Consider the following 17,944-nt stretch of genomic DNA (forward strand, 5'->3'; position numbering starts at 1 on the left):
ATGTTTTAATGAAATGGTGTGTTGTTGGTGTGAAAGACTGATTGTTACATCACAATTGCTTTATTGTTGCTTGTGTTTAAACTATTTTCTTTTTAGATTTCAGTATTTAAAAACTTGGTAAATCTGATTGTTAATCATCGAAGTTGTTTTGTTGAATCACTATTATTACATCACAATGAGTGGAATTACATTGACCTTGCGTGCACCCAACCATGCAGACCATGAAGTAAATTGCCAATCCACATCGACTGTTTATAAATTAAAAGAAATAATCGCAACAACTCACCCAAGCAAACCTGTAAGTATTTATTGTTGTGTACCGATCTATTTTATGCTGTATATATCATAACTTATTAACATGATGCAGTTAACATTTGGTTTTACTATGTGAGGTCTAAGATTTAATCCTCACTGCTATCATGTTGTAGCAACCTTTGGAAAAGTGCTTTAAGCGGTACAAACTCCTGTCAACACCAAAACCAATCAATAGGTTAATTAATGGATAATTTTAATTAATTAATTAAATCCCAAACTGCCAAAGACAACTTAAAACTGGGTCGGAGTTACTGATGTTACTCTATTGTTAGGTCATGACTTAACCCTTTTCTTATTAAAGGTAAGTATAAAAAAAGTTATTTGATTTATTTCTACATAAAAGTTGATGTGGGGTGTCTAACGAGCCCAAAAAATATAAAAATCTTTTAAACATGCGATAGCCTTTTATTTTAATTGTGTTTTATGTTTTGTAGTCAATCAAAGATCAGCGTTTGATATTCTCCGGTCGATTTATCCTCGATCACGAAACGCTTGAGCAGTTTGAAAAGTTCACGACCCCTGTTGTCATTCACCTTCACTTTACTTTCAATACAACCAAAAATAACTCGGTTAGTTTATTAATTAAGCGACCTAGTTATTGATTTTTTAGTTATTTTATCGCGAAAAGTATCGGTTTAAACATATTTCATATTTCTGCTAACAGTTTTAAAGTCAAAATGATGGAAGTTTCGGGTTTTAAATCTTAAAACTTTAGAGTTAAACAATTTTTTTTGTTTAAGACCGTGCCTCCAACTAACGAGCTTCGCCATAGAAATAACATCCCACAACAAGAACAAACCCCGCCCCAGCAACAACCCTTGCCCCAACAACAACAAGCATATCAGTAAGTATAGTGGATAAATTTAAAACTAGTCTCTGTATTCATCCGGTAACTGTATTATTAATGTTTAGATGGACTCACTGGACCCCTGAACAGATCCAACAATATCAAAACTATCCTCAATATGCTGCCATGATGCAACATTACCAAGCATCAATGACTCACTACATGCAGTAGTAAGTTAACTTTAGGGTTTAACTATAAAGTGCCACAATGTATTTGACATTAAAATCTCAATGACAAAACCCAGTCTTTATTTTATTTATAACTTTTATTTAAAGTATTTTTTAATTATTAATTTCTTTAGTTATTCCAACCATCAACACCAATTTAACCATGGTAGTCACCATGGCAACCAAGCACCCCCCCAAGGTAACCCCCCAGCTGACCCCCTTGCCAACAACAATGCCAACAATGGTGAAGTGAATGCTCAACCCGCTGCCCCCAACCCTCCAGTAAGTCGAGGTTTTAATTTATCTGAATTATTTGATCATTGGTAATTATGTAAATTATTTTTTCTAAACAAAAAATCTAACTTTTAATTTTGTGAATAATTTCTTCATAGATGAACGCACAAGGAGGATTTGATGAGGTGGGCCAACGTGATTGGTTGGATGTTTTATTCACTTTATTCAGATATGGATTCTTTCTTTCAATTCTCTATTTTTACTCCACTCTTTATCGCTTCCTTGTGGTCACTGCCCTGTTTGTCTTCTTCTATGTGTAAGTTTAAAATTTTGCATTTACTTTACTTAACCAGCTTTTTGTTTAATTTGAATTAATTTGCCCCCTATAAATTGGGTTCCTGAAAATTCCCCTTTCACTAAACCCCCTTTCGTTATTAGCTACCAAGCTGGAGCATTCAACGCACAAAGACGACAAAACAACAACACCGATGATAATAACAATAATCAGGTGAAGCCCCTATCACGATGACTTTATTTAAATTTGTCTTTTTTGTTTTAAGCTAAAGGTTTTTTTATTTTACCTAAAACATACAACTAGCATTTAGTTTTAAACAATAGAAGTTTAACCTTAAGGTTAATATTTTAACTCCCTAACGCGATAATCTTATATTTTCAGGAAACCGACGACCCTCCCTCAATATTTGCGACTGCCTGGTGCTTTTTCTCAACCTTCTTTACATCATTAATACCACAACTTCCACAATAACTTTTATTCATCAGTATTTTTCACTTTATTATAAGCATCTAGGTCCAAAAATTTTGAAGAATTAAAATTTTCATCGAAGTTTACTTTAACTAACCAACCTAAAAATTTAAAGTTTGCGTCAAAAGAAATTTGTAAATAAGTAATTTTGAATTAAAATAAGAAACAAATTTAATTGGAAAAACAAAAGTTAAAATCAAAAATTTGGCATAAAAAAGTAAAAACTGAAACAAACCATCGTCGAGTGGAGATGAGTTGATAACTCCAGGTTCGTCAGCTAAGATTTCGTTGACCTCTGTGATCTCTGCTGCCACCGGGAGGTAAAGGTCACTTGCAGCTTTTACGCTTTCGACCACAGCGAAGGAATCTCCTTCTTCGAACTTTGTTCCGACTTCTGGAAGTTCACAGAACACAATATCACCAAGTTTTCCCTGTACAATTATTATATTTATCCTCGACTGACCAGCAAGAAGACAATGTTGCCGATTATTTTTAAATTTTAAACTTATCCTGTTATATAGCTTAATTTAACTTCAATGTACATAAGCTCTTTTTATTCAAGTTTTTTTCTTTGGTAGCCAATGGTTATGTAGATAATTACAGATTTGTTGTTTATTTGGAATTGTTCTAAACTTGTGTAAATTCTTTGTTTTTTAATGTTCTGTTGGTGCCTTGCAATAAATACCTGAGCATAATCAGTGATTCCTATTGTTCCAGTGTTGCCATCAACTTTAATCCATTCATGTGTTTCAGTGAACCATCTTTCTGCAACAACAAAATTTTCTGACAACTCTGGAAATGACAAATTTTCTTTAACACAATTTTTACCTGAATTAATTGAACTTGTTGTGTGAATTGTCCTTGAATGGAGGCAGGATTTTCGAGCTGCAAGTTGAACTGATTTCTTTAATTGAATTGATTGGATTTGAACCAAGTTTTTTAAAATTAAGTTTCTCATATTTATTAATTATTTTTCTACTCAGCACATCTTATATCTGAACAACACTGAAAAACAGACATGAAGTACTGGTTGATTAGGCTAGACCGTTAAAATTAAACGGTAAATAACAAAATGTAAACATAAACGCCAACCGTACAACTTCCGCTCAAAACGGAAATAAAATAGATCGTGCATGTGATATTATGTAATCTGCTTCACAGAAATTAAAAATGTTAGATTTTCATCGAACACTTCTTATTTAGTTAGTCACGAAGTACGCGCGTGTTTATTTATTTTATTTACACAAGATAGGGGGCAAAACTTGGTCATCAGAGGTCAGTTCAAGCTAAACTTAATGAAGTTATTTTATTTACACTAATACAGTGTTTACTTGTAAAATGGACGACTTTTTAAACTTAAATAACCTATTCGCAAGCTTGTTAATAAAATTAACAAAAAAACAAAAAAGTTACAGAAAAAATAACAACAAATCATTGTTGCGGTTGAGTAATCACTTACAGCATGAATATATATTTAATTTATTTAAATTTCAAAGATTTTTTGTAATTAATTATTCAAATAAATAATTTTCTTTATTTAAATAAATTAAAATAATTAATTTTTGTTTCTCGCGTCCAAAAAAAATTGATCAAATTTCAGTTTTGTTTGGGATCGAGATTAATCTTTTCATATGATAATGACGTCACAGAACACGTAATAATCAGATTTTAAACAGACGCGAAGAATGTTTTGTAAACGATTAGAAAGATAATTAAAAATTTAATTGCATTAATTATTAGTTATTAAAAAACAAGAAGATTATTTTGTGCTTAAATATTTAATTTTGTTTTTAGTTTCGTTAGTTGCACTTAAATTTTAACATTTGGTCAGAATGTCTTACGCTTATCTTTTCAAATATATTATTATTGGGGATACAGGTTTGTGCTTGAATATTTCAACAATTATGTTTTACGTTTTGTGTTTTATCTTTAACATTTAAATCTTAATGTCTGATAAATTTGTTAAATATGCTAAATAATCTATAACTTCTCTTGTAAATTAACAACATTTTATATTTAAAGGTGTTGGAAAGTCCTGTTTGTTGTTGCAATTTACAGACAAAAGATTTCAACCTGTTCATGATCTCACCATCGGTAAGTTTCAAAGTTTTTGAATTTATTTAGGTTTAAAATATTAATTTAAATTTTTATGTTAGGGGTTGAGTTCGGTGCTCGAATGATCACGATCGACGGAAAACAAATAAAACTTCAAATCTGGGACACTGTAAGTTGAACAGGACTTTCATTAAAATGTGTTTTTTCAAAAATGTATTGTTCTAATAAAAATTTAAAGCATGCTTTGTAGTAACAAGAGTTTACACCTGAATTATGTGTTTTGATCTATATATTTCATGATTTAAAAGTTTAGTAAAAAGCCCACTTTAAAAAAAACCAAACCAAGTTTTTAGTTTTCATAAACTCATCCTAAATTTTCTAATAAATTAGGTTTTAATTTTGGTGATTATATTTCTAGTATCGTGTCGCTTATTTATGCATCTTTAAAAGTCATATGACATCATTATAAAATACCATTTTAATATTGTGATTTGGCTTAAGTTTTAAGTTGATAAATATTTAAAATTACTTTAAGGCCGGCCAAGAATCTTTCCGATCTATCACAAGATCCTATTACAGAGGAGCTGCTGGAGCTCTACTTGTTTATGACATCACAAGGTGATTATGTCATTACAATTGTGTAGATTACAATAATAAACTATTGTGTAAGACATCTGTGGTAATGTTGATTGTTGCAGACGCGACACTTTCAATCACCTGACAACTTGGTTGGAAGATGCAAGACAGCATTCCTCGTCAAATATGGTCATCATGTTGATCGGAAATAAAAGGTAAATAAATTTTTGTGAAGTAGTGGAAAGTTGATATTTATATAAGTTTTTAATTTGTTTTTTGTATTCTGTGGCAAAGAATTTAAATAATTTATTTTTTAGTGATCTTGAAGCTAGAAGAGAAGTGAAAAAGGAAGAAGGAGAAGCATTCGCCCGTGAACACGGACTGATTTTCATGGAAACGTCAGCGAAGACCGCAGCTAATGTGGAAGAGGTGAACTTAACTTTAATAAATTACCCCCAAAAACTTGGTCATTATGAGCATATTTATTATAATAACATTTAAGATTTAAGTTGTGATAATTTTGTGTGATTTTGTTTGTTAAAACATCTGTTCTTATTGTGCTTTGTTCTGTCAGTGTCATCTTTGTTCTGTGTTTATTGGAATTATTAATATTAATGAGGCCCATCTGTCCTTGATCAATATTTCATGTTTTTCCAATAATTTTACAAATTGTTTTCCATTTATTTTTGGCCTAGTAATATTAAATATTATTTGTTTCTATGTTGGGGTATAATTCACTTAATCTATATATAATATATTTAAATTATTAAATTATTTTAATTACTTAATATTAATCAAACATATTTTTTTAGGCATTTATAAACACAGCAAAAGAAATTTATGAGAAAATTCAAGAAGGTGTTTTTGATATTAATAATGAAGTAAGTTATTTATATGAAAAGTACAAATTTGACCGAGTACAATTTTTATCTGCCTAGTGGTTTTTGGCTCCACAGAATTTTGTACTATTTATGTTGCCTAACCGAAGGGCCCTACAGCATAAAGGCAGTGGGGATCGAACTCGGGACATGTAGTATTGTAACCACCACAACCCATAGATTATAAAATTTAATAAACGTTTGATAAAATTTTTTGTTACTTTTCAGGCAAATGGAATAAAAATTGGACCTCAGCATTCACCTTCAAATTCTGGAATGTCAGGAAATCGTCCACGACAACAAGCAGACAATGGGGGTTGTTGTTAGACAATGGCCAACAAAGGGGCTTACTTCTCATATCCAACAGTTGATCGATTTTACTCTAAATTTCTACTTTTTTATATATTTGTGCAATTTTTATCTTGTTTGATTTTTCAAAACTTTGATGAAACAAAAAAAGGGAAAATTTATAAATCGAAAATATATTTTGTTGATATTTAAGGGGGGGCCTGTTGTAGATATTTTTAATTTCGAATATATACAGTTTCTTCACGTTGTTATCATTGTTATTTGTTGTTGTTGTTGTAGGTGCTTGTGCAGTGAATAAAACAGAGTCAGATTTTGATGTAAATTTTATTTGCAAAAAAAGTTTTATGTTTTTATTGCATATATATCCAATATTTATATTTCAATTATTGTAAAATATAACTTGGTACATTTATTAAATATTTTGAATTTTGTTTTAATTTAAAAGTGTGGTAATTTGAGGATAAATTTATTACTTTGTGGTTATTCGAGCGTGTTTTCCGCATCCTTATTTCCACCACGGTTCGAGTAAATTTTTGAATTAAAAACTTCAGATTGTGTGAAGATAAAATTTATTTTCACTGTAGTTGAAGCAAAAACGCGAGAAATATCTTGGAGTTGTGTGAATTCAGTTTGTTTACAAAACACCTTAAATACTTCGTAGTAGAAAGTTAAATTTGCGATTTTAGATTGACGTTGAAGTTTAAAAATGGGTGAACGAAATAAGAAAAGATTAATGGAAGAACTGCAACTTCCAAAGAACAAATTTTGTGCCGATTGTAACACCGAAAGTAAGTATTATTTTGAATTAATTTGTCATTATGTTGGTAATTATCGCTATTTTCTTTTGCTAATATTTTATTTCAATATTTTCTGCAATTTGAAAATATAATTTTAATTTACAAATTTATTGCATTGATATTTTTGATTAATTTTATACAAAAGTTGAAAGAAAATCTTAATTTAGATTAAGGCATAGAAGAATTAAGCTTGGCTTCTTTTTCAAGGTGATTTGCATGCTTTAAAATTTCAGTTTTCATTATTGCACAGTTTTTATTATTTTGTGTGTAATTCTACATCATTTTGTATATTTATTTATCCTTGATGTGGGAAGGTCGAATGCACGACCTTAACATAGAGTACCATCAGTTACTCCGACCCAGTCTCGAGTTACCTTTGTCAGTTTGGGATATTATTGAATATAATTGCCCGGTAATTAAGCTGCTGATTGGTTTTTGACTCAGCAAGGGTTCGAATCGTTTATAGCGACTGACTCAAAAGTGGAACAGCATAAACCTTAGGCCTTTTGTGGTAAACCATTATCACGATTAACAATAGGGATCTGAGAACCTTGATTTTTGTTGTTATTAAATATTGGGTAAATGCCATAAAGCATCATGTCCTGTTTTCTTTTTTAAGAAAATTGGGTGAAGGTTTCTAATTTACAATTTTTTGTTTGGTTTGTGTTTATGCATTTTAAGTTACATTGATTTAATGATTTTGCTTTGCATAAACGTCATTTGTCATTAACTTTCATTTTGAATGTAATTTATTAAATTCAATATCAGTTTAAAAGTTTTAAAAAGAAACTTATTTTGCTTTCTGTATATTAGCAAACAGTGCTCTAAACAAATATTTATTTTATTTGTTGAATACTCATAAAACAAACATTTTAAACCAACTTTTTGCTGCCTTGTAATTTACTAAAAGTAAATATGCTTAACCACTTTTCATTTCAAATGTTTTTTAGATAAACATTTTGGGTTTAAAATTAAATTAATTATTTAACGTCTTGTATTTCTAGAATAATTTTAACCCTTTTACTTAAATGCAGACCCAGAATGGGCTTCATCAAACATCGGGGTTTTCGTTTGTGTCAATTGTTCTGGAATTCATCGAATGCTCGGAACTCACATTTCTCGAGTTAAATCTTGTCGACTCGACCAATGGAATGACGAGGCTGTTGAGGTGATTGTGATGTCATAACTTGGTTATACTAAAATTTGTTTTTATCCTGACTTTTGCTACTTTAGCCTTCTTTAAATTTAATTAGGGCAATACTTTCAACCGTAGAAATTAACTTTAATTAAAATGTTAGTTGCTAGTAAAAAAACCTTTTTATTAATTGATTTAAATACGAATAATTTTATTTATTTCAGTTTATGTGCGAAAAAGGAAATGAAATCTTGAATTCAGAATACGAAGCTTACATTCCAATTTATTACACAAAACCGAAACCTACCGATCCTCAGTAAAGAATTTTGTTGTTTATGCTAAAATCATTTTTATTTATTGAAATATTTACTTAATTTAAACTTTTTCTGAAATTTTTTTAGAGTTTTCAAAGAACATTTCATTCACTCAAAATATGAACGCAAAGAATTTCAAACACCAGGAGGCACTGCTCACTACGAGGAGGGAAAAAAAGACGGGTTTCTATGGAAACGAGGAAAGGATGACAAACATTTTAAAATGCGAAGATTTATCCTCAATTCAGAAGCGGGGACACTTAAATATTTTGTAAAACCCGAGGTTGGTTGATGTTGTTTTTGTTTTGGATAAAAATTTCTTTTTATTTATTTTAAAGTTTATTTTTAGGCTGAGCATTGGGCTTCAAAACTTAAAGTGGGTAACAAAAAAAACTTAATTAAAAGCTAATTAAATCATTTTACTAATTAAGTAACTAGTAATCAGGTTAATTTTTACAATGTTTGTGTTTTATTAGAAGGTTATTAATTTAACCAAAATTTTAGAATTGTTAAGTGAAGCAAAATTACAAATTTAATTGCAAAAATTAATTAAACAATTGTATTGGCATGCTAAACATTAAGTAATTTATAAACCTAAACTTTTGAATAAAATACCGATAGAATAAATAATTATTAAACTAAGCTAATTATTAAACTTAAACTAAGCTAATTATTAAACTTAAACTAATTATTAAACTAAGCTAATTATTAAACTAACTAATTATTAAACTAAAATGTTTTGGATAAAAGAAACAATGTTAAGTTAACGATATAACATGGAGTATTCACAATGTTGATGTTAAGGGCAAAGAAGCAAAACAAACAATTAACCTCATGACCTTGAGTGTAAGCCTTGCTCCGGACAAAATAAACCATCCACATGGGTTACAACTCTCGTTCACGACCGACAACTTGACACGGCAGATTTATCTTTACGCTGATGAAGCAAAGGTGGTGACTAAAATAGTTTTGTTAACTTGTTTGTTGCCACTAAAAACTGAAATAAGATGCCAAGTTGAAAATTTAACATTTTACTTTTTAGGACACGGTTGATTGGTATATCTCGTTAAGAGCAACAACTTTTAATTTAATCAAGAAAAGTTTTCCAAATTTATCAGAACAAGAAGTTAGTTTTTGTTGATTATTTATATTTTAACATCTTTACTACCTTTTGTGCTAAATTATTAAAAGTGTTAAAACATTTGATACGATAAAAGTTAAACAATCTTTTTTAGGTCTTAGAACGAATAAATATCCATCAACAGAAGCAAGGTTGGATGCTTAAAACCGGCCCAAAAGTGTGTTTTTACTTAAATTACAATTTAATTTATATCAATGTTGCCAACAATTTTGTTTTTTTTTAGCACACTGAACCTTATAGACGACGATGGTTTGCCCTTGAAAACCGCAAACTTCTTTATTTTGTCAACCCACTGGTGAGTTTGTATTAAACTTTTGTTTTCCACTCTTGTGACAATATAGTAATAACTTTTAACAAGAGTATAATGTATATCAGGATGCTTACCCTCGCGGTGAAATCTACCTCGGAACCAGAGTTGATGGTTTCATGGTTCGCGATGGACTCCCAGCTGGACAACAAGAACATGGATTTGGGATCACCATAACAACACCCGAAAGGTAAGTTACCATAACAACACCCGAAAGGTAAGTTACCATAACAACACCTGAGAGGTAGGTTACCATAACAACCCCTAAAAGGTTAGTTACCATAACAACTTATGGATGACCCGAATAGAGCCAGAGTAGACACAATTTCTTTATGTTTTATCTTTTGTTCATGATCTTTCTTTATTCAGAGATTATCTTCTTTGCTGTGAGGACAAGGAGGACCAGAAAGATTGGATCAACGAAATAAAGAACATTATGACACGAGCTCTTACGTCACAAGAAAATGCAGGTGACGTCATCAGCACTTATGCTGTCATAATATGTTACAGATATGACCGAATACGAATTAACTTATGACGTCATGTTATGTTACAGTTATGACCGAATACAAATTAACTTATGACGTCATAATATGTTACAGATATGACCAAATACAAATTAACTTATGATGTCATAATATGTTACAGATATGGCTGATTACAAATTAACTTATGACGTCATAATATGTTACAGATATGGCCAAATACAAATTAACTTACGACGTCATAATATGTTACAGATATGACCGAATACAAATTAACTTATAACGTCATAATATGTTACAGATATGACCGAATACAAATTAACTTATGACGTCATAATATGTTACAGATATGGCTGATTACAAATTAACTTACGACCAGCGAAGGAAATCGACTGTTCGGTCAAATTTAACGAGTCCTACTTGGGGGAAATCCCCGCCCTGGTCTCCAAAATGAAGGAATTTTCGAACTCACGTGACCTTCTATAGCAGTGGACCTTGTTGGGAAATCCCCCGTTTACCCCAAAGTTCTATGGGACTCTACCTATTATCTTTTTATATACCACTGTGTGTTATTCGCGTATTCGGGATTAAATCTTATTTCAATTATTTAAAGAATAATTAAAAGCTTTCAATAATTAAAGATAACGAGTGACAGTTATATAGAACAGCGGTGTGACGTCATAATCAATAATCTATAAATATTTAATACTGACTCGGCTTATTGTGATGTAACAGTCTCAGTGTATATTAGATAGTTTGTGACATCACAGTAAGTGTTAAGTTAACTACGATGCCAGTTCGACGAGGTCACGTGGCACCAAAAAACTTTTATTTGGACAAAATAATTCGAAGATTTGAAAGTAAGAAAATGTTGTTCAAGTTGATTTAAAATTTTAATTGATTTTAGATTTATTTTAATCTTTATATTTATTTATTTGTTGCCAATACCATTTGCAACAAAAGCTGTTTATTAAAGTTCTAAAAAGTTGAGTTTTTATTTAATTTTATGTTGAGTATTTTGTATATTTTAAAAGTCAATTGTGTTAAGTGGTTGTGGTGTTTATTATTTTAAATAATTCATCAGCTATTTTGTAAATGGTTTGTCACTTAAAACAACTCAGTTGCCAACTCATTAAAACAATATTTTAGAGCAAAATATTTTGATTGGAAATTTCGAAGCCGAAAAGTTCCCGATAATTTACTGCAACGATGGCTTCTGTAATCTCACCGACTTTAAACGAACTTACATCATGCAGGTCAGCTACATTTAGTATAATTGTTGTATAGTGACGTCACAATAGTAACATGCGTGACATCACAATAAAACACTCTGTTAAACCGTAACAATATAAAACGTGTTTTTAGCAATCTTGTTTCTGTGAGTTCTTGTTTGGGGAAACCACCTCTCCTGATGACGTCACAGCGATCAAGTCGGCAATCGCGAAAGGTCGCGACACAGAAGTCAGCGGGGTTCGATTTCAAAATAAGAATGGTAAGCTGCAAGTGACACTGTGACGTAACAATCGATGTAGGTTAATTAGAATTCCGCTTCAATGATTGTTCATTGTTAGACCGATGTTGCAGTTGAACAAAAAGGTTTCAAGCGAGCTTTTATTTTAAAAGCAGTTAATTGAGTTAGGTCAAGTTGTCAAGGTCAACGTTTAGTTGTCAAGGTCATTGTTTAATTGTCAAGGTCATGGTAGTAGAATCAATAATTTATTAAACTGGGCCTTTATACTGGTATTGTCAGTTGAACAAAATATTTAATTTTCAGGAAGAATTTTCGTTTGTAATTTGTTTGTGACGCCATTGAGGGATAATGATGACGTCACTAAGATGATAATTCTAGTGTTTAAGCAACTTAAGTCAACGAACAACAGTAAGTCGCAATTATTTTTAAAAACTTTTATTTTTTAAATTTAAATATTTTTTCAACTTTTAGATTTCGAAAATTCTAATTCTTATTCCGCTGGCGACTTATCGTAAGTAATTGTTACTGGATTGTGACGTCATAGCTTAGTTTTAATAGTAAACTAATGACGTAATGTTTTAAAGGTCAGAGGTGATCCTTGAAGCGCCCACTAACGACAAACGAAGTCTTACTTCGCACGCAGGTGAACTAATTGTTGATGTTTATTTTATGCTATATAAATCTAATTTTAACCTAATTTTCGGCAGATATGACGTCACTTTCTAATGTAATGCCACCCGAACATGTCAGAATGACGTCATCAATGACAAATTTAAAAATACCCCAAAGTGAAAATTTCTACAGTGAGTTTGACATTTCTTCTCTTTGTTCGAATATTTTTCAATTAATTTAATTTCAGGCAAATCTAAATCGACCTCAAGACTGAGTGCAACTGTGGATTTAAATCTTCCTAAATCAAAGGTAATTATGACGTCAGTATACTTTTATGACATCATAATAATACACTTTTGCATTAACAGGCAAGCATACAGAGGTCGTTCCAGGATGTTTCAAAATCGAGCAGATGTCATAACCTTTCTTTTCAGGAAAAATCCGGCAAAGTAACAGAGGTAAGATTGTGACATCATAAGGAAATTATTGTTTTAGTTTAATTGGTTTATGACGTCACAGGTTTTATCACTCGGCGTTGAACTTCCTAAATACAAACTTCAAACTCCTCACATTCATAAATGGACGATTCTTCATTACAGTTTGTTTAAGGTAATTGTGTGACGTTATTTTGTATGTCATTGTGACGTCATTGTTTTTGTGTGATTACGTATTAATGACATCATTATTGCAGGCGATCTGGGATTGGATAATCTTGTTCCTTGTCATCTACACCGCGATCTTTACTCCTTTTACTGCAGCATTCATTCTAAAAGTAAGTGATTACGTCATAAAATGACGTCACATTCGTTATGGCGTTTGACGTCACGTTCGTTTAGTAATCTTAAATTTCTATGTTTTAGTTACGTCACGAGATGAAGGTGATGACGCAGGGACGTAGTTATGGATACGACCTTGACGATCCCCTCAATGTCATTGAACTTTTGGTGGACATATTTTTTGTGGTTGATATTCTCATCAACTTCAGAACTACGTAAGTTTAACGTCAATCACGTGATTAACTTATTATGACGTCACAGTGATTAACTTATTATGACGTCACAGTGATCAACTCATTATGACGTCACAGTAACTAACTTATTATGACGTCACAGTGATTAACTTATTATGACGTCACAGGTACGTAAACAAGAATGACGAAGTAGTAAGCCAACCGCAAAAGATCGCGACTCATTATTTCAAAGGCTGGTTTTTGATCGACCTTGTTGCCGCCGTGCCCTTTGACCTCTTGGTTGCAGGTCAAAGTCAACAGGAGGTATGACGTCATTCTGTATGTGTTACGTCAGAAATATGTTAGTTAATGGATAATGATGTCATAATGGTTACAGACGACGCTGATCAGCTTGCTAAAGACGGCAAGGTTGCTGAGGTTAGTGCGCGTGGCGCGAAAACTTGATCGCTATAGCGAGTTCGGAGCTGCAGTGTTGTTTTTGTTGATGTGCGTGTTTGCCTTGATCGCTCATTGGCTGGCTTGTATCTGGTACGCGATCGGGAACATGGAACGACCTTTGTTAAAGGAAGATTTGGGTAAGTTAAAATATCATTTTGTACTTTTTAAGTAGCTAAAATGGTGTCGTTTTTATGACGTAAATATGACGTAGGTTGGCTTGCGAACCTTGGTGACCAACTGCACAAAGAATACAACAACACCTACGTCAACGGGGTCTTAATATCGAGTACAGGGGGACCTAGTGTCAAAGATAAATATGTCACAGCGTTGTACTTCACGTTCAGTAGTTTAACCAGCGTCGGGTTTGGAAATATTTCTCCGAACACGAATAACGAGAAAATCTTCTCAATTTGCGTCATGTTGATTGGGTGTAAGTTTAAGTTTAACGTAAGATGAGTTAAAACTAGTGTGCTTGTAAAGTTAATCCTGATTAAGCACTTGTTATGATTTTAACCTTCTTACCAGCGCTTATGTACGCCTCGATCTTCGGCAACGTCAGCGCGATCATCCAGAGATTGTACAGCGGCACTGCGAGGTACCACACCCAGATGTTGAGGGTCAAGGAGTTCGTCAGATTCCATCAAATCCCGAACCCGCTCAGACAAAGATTGGAGGAATATTTCCAACATGCTTGGTCCTACACAAATGGAATCGATATGAACATGGTGCGTGATTGTGATGTCACTATACATAAATGTGGTTTTATTATGACGTCAATTTTTTATCTTAAGTTAGGTGATGTGTTTAAGTTTATCAATATAATATTTAATAAAGTCACTTTTACGAATAACATCACAAATGTTTATGACATAGGTGTTAAAAGGGTTTCCAGAATGCCTCCAAGCGGATATTTGTCTCCATTTGAACCGAACTCTCCTCCAAAGTTGTCCAGCTCTTAAACATGCCTCCCCAGGATGTCTGAGACTTCTCTCCATGCGGGTGAACTTTAGTTTTCACTTTAACGTTTTAACGTTTAAACTCACACTTTAACAAAACATTTTCTGATTTAGTTTAAGACCACACATGCGCCCCCTGGTGACACTTTGGTTCACACCGGAGATTTGCTTCCCGCGCTTTATTTTATATCACGTGGTTCCATAGAAATCTTACAAAACAACGTTGTTGTCGCTGTGTTGGGTAAATAACAACTTTGAAACTAAAAGTTAATAAATTGTTTTCAACTTTGTTCTTATTTTAGGTCGTGGTGACGTGTTCGGGGAATACATGAATTATGACGTCAGAATGGGCAAATCGGTGGCAACGGTGCGAGCGTTGACCTACTGTGACCTCCACAAGATCACGAGATCAGATTTGTTGGAAGTTCTGGATAACTATCCCAATTTTCAGGAAAGTTTTTGGAGAAATTTGGAAATCACTTTCAACTTAAGATCTGTAAGTTTCGTTTTTTCTGAAGCTTTTTATTTTAACAGATTCTAATTTTTTTTTAATTTTACTTTTTAGGACGACTTGGATCCAGCCAATACCCAAAATGGTAATTTGAAACAGTCAATAAAGTTGTGGCAATAATTGATTTGCTGTATAACGAAGTTTAACTTTATTTTTGTTTGCAGAGGAAAAAATTGATTGTTTTGGTTCGAACGAAGAAATGTCAATGAAAAAAGAACAACCGAATTATTGGTATGACTTTAATAATTATTTGATTGTGACGTCACTGTGCTTAATTAAACTAGTTTTTGTTACGTAGGGAGCCTCCGGCGGTAATATTTAACGACATAGAATATCCGCAAGATGGAAGCAGTAAACATTACCTCAAGTAAGTTACAACTTTGCATCACGTGACCTTGTATTTATGACGTGTTATCAATGTTATTACGTCACAGATTAGAAGAAAGGATGACGTCACTAGAGAGTGAAGTTAAAGAAATTAAAAGTCTCATAAAAACTGAGTTTGAGCAAATCAAAAATCTTCTCCAAAACAACCAACAGGTTTGAGTTGTGACTTTGTTAACTTATTTGGCTTTATTACCCAATGGAGGTTCTGGGTTTGATACCCACTGCTCTCATGCTGTGGCACCTTTAAGTAAGATGTTATAAACCGTACTGAGTCCTGGTCAAAACCTGATCACAAGCTTTGTTGTCACAATTTCAAAATACTTTCTTGGTTTCAGACCAATCAACCTATGACGTCATATTCGAACAGTTTATCTTCTTTTTCTATCGGTCAGCCGATTGCGACGTCATCGTCTAACAACCACATGACGTCACAACTAAACATGCCATACATCGACGAAACCAGTCAACTGTTACAAGCTTATGATGACGTCAACGTGACGTGATGATGACGTCATAATTTATTCACTTTGTTCATTCCAGAATTTATACGAAGCATGTTTTTTTGTTGTAATTACGTCATGTATTACGTCATTGTTGGTTAATATATAAAAACTTGAAATAGAAAAAGCTGTTTAAATTGTGGTTAAAATTATTATAACAAGAACAGTGACGTCATAACTTACACGTAGAAAGAATAATGACGTAAAGCATAAATTTGTTTTAATAAATGGCAACATTGTTGATAAAAAAACTTGGAAACTCTGAAAGGGATTTGTTGTTAATACTGTGGGTAAAAGTTCACAATAATAGGGGTTGCTGAAAGTGTTGCCTCTATTTACGCCGAGTAGATCAAGACACACGAGTCCTACAGTCGGGGAAGTATATAATATAGAGTCCTACAGTCGGGGAAGTATATGATATAGAGTCCTACAGTCGGGGAAGTATATAATATAGAGTCCTACAGTCGGGGTAGTATATGATATAGAGTCCTACAGTCGGGGTAGTATATAATATAGAGTCCTACAGTCGGGGTAGTATATAATATAGAGTCCTACAGTCGGAGTAGTATATAATATAGAGTCCTACAGTCGGGGTAGTATATAATATAGAGTCCTACAGTCGGGGTAGTATATAATATAGAGTCCTACAGTCGGGGTAGTATATAATATAGAGTCCTACAGTCGGGGTAGTATATAATATAGAGTCCTACAGTCGGGGTAGTATATAATATAGAGTCCTACAGTCGGGGTAGTATATAATATAGAGTCCTACAGTCGGGGTAGTATATGATATAGACTCCTACAGTCGGGGTAGTATATAATATAGAGTCCTACAGTCGGGGAAGTATATAATATAGAGTCCTACAGTCGGGGTAGTATATAATATAGAGTCCTACAGTCGGGGAAGTATATAATATAGAGTCCTACAGTCGGGGAAGTATATAATATAGAGTCCTACAGTCGGGGTAGTATATAATATAGACTCCTACAGTCAGGGAAGTATATAATATAGACTCCTACAGTCGGGGTAGTATATAATATAGAGTCCTACAGTTGGGGTAGTATATGATATAGAGTCCTACAGTCGGGGTAGTATATAATATAGAGTCCTACAGTCGGGGAAGTATATAATATAGAGTCCTACAGTCGGGGTAGTATATAATATAGAGTCCTACAGTCGGGGTAGTATATGATATAGACTCCTACAGTCGGGGTAGTATATAATATAGAGTCCTACAGTCGGGGTAGTATATAATATAGAGTCCTACAGTCGGGGTAGTATATAATATAGAGTCCTACAGTCGGGGTAGTATATAATATAGAGTCCTACAGTCGGGGTAGTATATGATATAGAGTCCTACAGTCGGGGTAGTATATGATATAGAGTCCTACAGTCGGGGTAGTATATGATATAGAGTCCTACAGTCGGGGTAGTATATAATATAGAGTCCTACAGTCGGGGTAGTATATAATATAGAGTCCTACAGTCGGGGTAGTATATGATATAGAGTCCTACAGTCGGGGTAGTATATGATATAGAGTCCTACAGTCGGGGTAGTGTATAATATAGAGTCCTACAGTCGGGGTAGTATATGATATAGAGTCCTACAGTCGGGGTAGTATATAATATAGAGTCCTACAGTCGGGGTAGTATATGATATAGAGTCCTACAGTCGGGGTAGTATATAATATAGAGTCCTACAGTCGGGGTAGTATATAATATAGAGTCCTACAGTCGGGGTAGTATATGATATAGAGTCCTACAGTCGGGGTAGT

At 32.8% G+C, this 17,944-nt stretch overlaps 5 protein-coding genes across 7 annotated transcripts; 4 read left to right on the top strand and 1 right to left on the bottom strand.

Moving 5' to 3' along the window:
• The first annotated feature begins 67 nt into the window (after positions 1 to 67).
• On the top strand, positions 68 to 3,021 carry LOC145759144 (homocysteine-responsive endoplasmic reticulum-resident ubiquitin-like domain member 2 protein). The gene is made up of 8 exons (XM_082572900.1): positions 68 to 298; positions 750 to 884; positions 1,056 to 1,159; positions 1,228 to 1,332; positions 1,464 to 1,611; positions 1,722 to 1,879; positions 2,002 to 2,071; positions 2,240 to 3,021. The coding sequence occupies exons 1-8, from the start codon at positions 176 to 178 to the stop codon at positions 2,327 to 2,329; spliced, it is 933 nt and encodes a 310-aa protein (XP_082429026.1). The 5' UTR covers positions 68 to 175; the 3' UTR covers positions 2,330 to 3,021.
• Positions 2,319 to 3,416, bottom strand: LOC145759145 (glycine cleavage system H protein-like). Of its 2 annotated transcripts, XM_082572902.1 has the most exons (4): positions 3,155 to 3,407; positions 3,012 to 3,091; positions 2,562 to 2,757; positions 2,319 to 2,427 (listed from the first exon to the last, which is right to left on the bottom strand). In XM_082572902.1, the coding sequence occupies exons 1-4, from the start codon at positions 3,282 to 3,284 to the stop codon at positions 2,333 to 2,335; spliced, it is 501 nt and encodes a 166-aa protein (XP_082429028.1). In that variant the 5' UTR covers positions 3,285 to 3,407; the 3' UTR covers positions 2,319 to 2,332. The 2 variants fall into 2 exon arrangements, with proteins under 2 accessions (XP_082429028.1, XP_082429027.1); XM_082572901.1 differs by having other exon boundaries at positions 2,319 to 2,757; positions 3,155 to 3,416.
• A 638-nt stretch (positions 3,417 to 4,054) lies between these two features.
• On the top strand, positions 4,055 to 6,460 carry LOC145759959 (ras-related protein Rab-2A). The gene is made up of 8 exons (XM_082573814.1): positions 4,055 to 4,204; positions 4,349 to 4,420; positions 4,483 to 4,550; positions 4,917 to 4,999; positions 5,080 to 5,172; positions 5,275 to 5,386; positions 5,770 to 5,838; positions 6,064 to 6,460. The coding sequence occupies exons 1-8, from the start codon at positions 4,159 to 4,161 to the stop codon at positions 6,160 to 6,162; spliced, it is 642 nt and encodes a 213-aa protein (XP_082429940.1). The 5' UTR covers positions 4,055 to 4,158; the 3' UTR covers positions 6,163 to 6,460.
• Positions 6,461 to 6,789: 329 nt separating this feature from the next.
• On the top strand, positions 6,790 to 10,915 carry LOC145759777 (arf-GAP with dual PH domain-containing protein 1-like). 2 transcript variants are annotated; one of them, XM_082573618.1, is made up of 12 exons: positions 6,838 to 6,932; positions 7,109 to 7,148; positions 7,976 to 8,109; positions 8,301 to 8,392; positions 8,478 to 8,673; positions 9,195 to 9,341; positions 9,433 to 9,516; positions 9,626 to 9,688; positions 9,755 to 9,826; positions 9,907 to 10,028; positions 10,208 to 10,308; positions 10,671 to 10,914. In XM_082573618.1, exons 3-12 carry the CDS (start codon positions 8,041 to 8,043, stop codon positions 10,775 to 10,777), a joined length of 1,053 nt encoding a protein of 350 aa, XP_082429744.1. In that variant the 5' UTR covers positions 6,838 to 6,932; positions 7,109 to 7,148; positions 7,976 to 8,040; the 3' UTR covers positions 10,778 to 10,914. The 2 variants fall into 2 exon arrangements, with proteins under 2 accessions (XP_082429743.1, XP_082429744.1); XM_082573617.1 differs by lacking the exon at positions 7,109 to 7,148 and having other exon boundaries at positions 6,790 to 6,932; positions 10,671 to 10,915.
• A 144-nt stretch (positions 10,916 to 11,059) lies between these two features.
• On the top strand, positions 11,060 to 16,209 carry LOC145760373 (voltage-gated inwardly rectifying potassium channel KCNH6-like). Its single transcript, XM_082574242.1, has 24 exons — positions 11,060 to 11,183; positions 11,473 to 11,579; positions 11,689 to 11,815; positions 12,098 to 12,202; positions 12,266 to 12,305; positions 12,379 to 12,437; positions 12,502 to 12,597; positions 12,654 to 12,715; positions 12,775 to 12,864; positions 12,926 to 13,015; positions 13,098 to 13,178; positions 13,267 to 13,397; positions 13,544 to 13,679; positions 13,753 to 13,951; positions 14,026 to 14,244; positions 14,340 to 14,539; positions 14,688 to 14,813; positions 14,885 to 15,011; positions 15,073 to 15,266; positions 15,336 to 15,366; positions 15,446 to 15,512; positions 15,580 to 15,648; positions 15,716 to 15,821; positions 16,004 to 16,209. Exons 1-24 carry the CDS (start codon positions 11,114 to 11,116, stop codon positions 16,169 to 16,171), a joined length of 2,700 nt encoding a protein of 899 aa, XP_082430368.1. The 5' UTR covers positions 11,060 to 11,113; the 3' UTR covers positions 16,172 to 16,209.
• Positions 16,210 to 17,944: the final 1,735 nt, after the last annotated feature.

This window comes from Corella eumyota, chromosome 7 (assembly GCF_963082875.1).
Source record: "Corella eumyota chromosome 7, kaCorEumy4.1, whole genome shotgun sequence".
NCBI lineage: Eukaryota > Metazoa > Chordata > Ascidiacea > Phlebobranchia > Corellidae > Corella > Corella eumyota.

Excerpts from the sequence above, each read along its gene's own strand:
- LOC145759144 (XM_082572900.1), top strand. The coding sequence starts at position 176 with ATGAGTGGAATTACATTGACCTTGCGTGCACCCAACCATGCAGACCAT. Across the intron at positions 885-1,055 it reads ATACAACCAAAAATAACTCG|ACCGTGCCTCCAACTAACGA; the intron begins GTTAGTTTATTA and ends TTTTTGTTTAAG. Across the intron at positions 1,333-1,463 it reads ATGACTCACTACATGCAGTA|TTATTCCAACCATCAACACC; the intron begins GTAAGTTAACTT and ends TAATTTCTTTAG.
- LOC145759145 (XM_082572901.1), bottom strand. The coding sequence starts at position 3,284 with ATGAGAAACTTAATTTTAAAAAACTTGGTTCAAATCCAATCAATTCAA. Across the intron at positions 3,092-3,154 it reads AACAAGTTCAATTAATTCAG|AAAGATGGTTCACTGAAACA; the intron begins GTAAAAATTGTG and ends TTGTTGTTGCAG. Across the intron at positions 2,758-3,011 it reads GAATCACTGATTATGCTCAG|GGAAAACTTGGTGATATTGT; the intron begins GTATTTATTGCA and ends ATAATTGTACAG.
- LOC145759959 (XM_082573814.1), top strand. The coding sequence starts at position 4,159 with ATGTCTTACGCTTATCTTTTCAAATATATTATTATTGGGGATACAG. Across the intron at positions 5,173-5,274 it reads ATGTTGATCGGAAATAAAAG|TGATCTTGAAGCTAGAAGAG; the intron begins GTAAATAAATTT and ends TTTATTTTTTAG. Across the intron at positions 5,839-6,063 it reads TTTTTGATATTAATAATGAA|GCAAATGGAATAAAAATTGG; the intron begins GTAAGTTATTTA and ends GTTACTTTTCAG.
- LOC145759777 (XM_082573617.1), top strand. The coding sequence starts at position 6,851 with ATGGGTGAACGAAATAAGAAAAGATTAATGGAAGAACTGCAACTTCCA. Across the intron at positions 8,674-9,194 it reads AATATTTTGTAAAACCCGAG|GGCAAAGAAGCAAAACAAAC; the intron begins GTTGGTTGATGT and ends GTTGATGTTAAG. Across the intron at positions 9,342-9,432 it reads TTTACGCTGATGAAGCAAAG|GACACGGTTGATTGGTATAT; the intron begins GTGGTGACTAAA and ends TTTACTTTTTAG.
- LOC145760373 (XM_082574242.1), top strand. The coding sequence starts at position 11,114 with ATGCCAGTTCGACGAGGTCACGTGGCACCAAAAAACTTTTATTTGGAC. Across the intron at positions 11,816-12,097 it reads TCGATTTCAAAATAAGAATG|GAAGAATTTTCGTTTGTAAT; the intron begins GTAAGCTGCAAG and ends TTTAATTTTCAG. Across the intron at positions 15,012-15,072 it reads CGTTGTTGTCGCTGTGTTGG|GTCGTGGTGACGTGTTCGGG; the intron begins GTAAATAACAAC and ends TTCTTATTTTAG.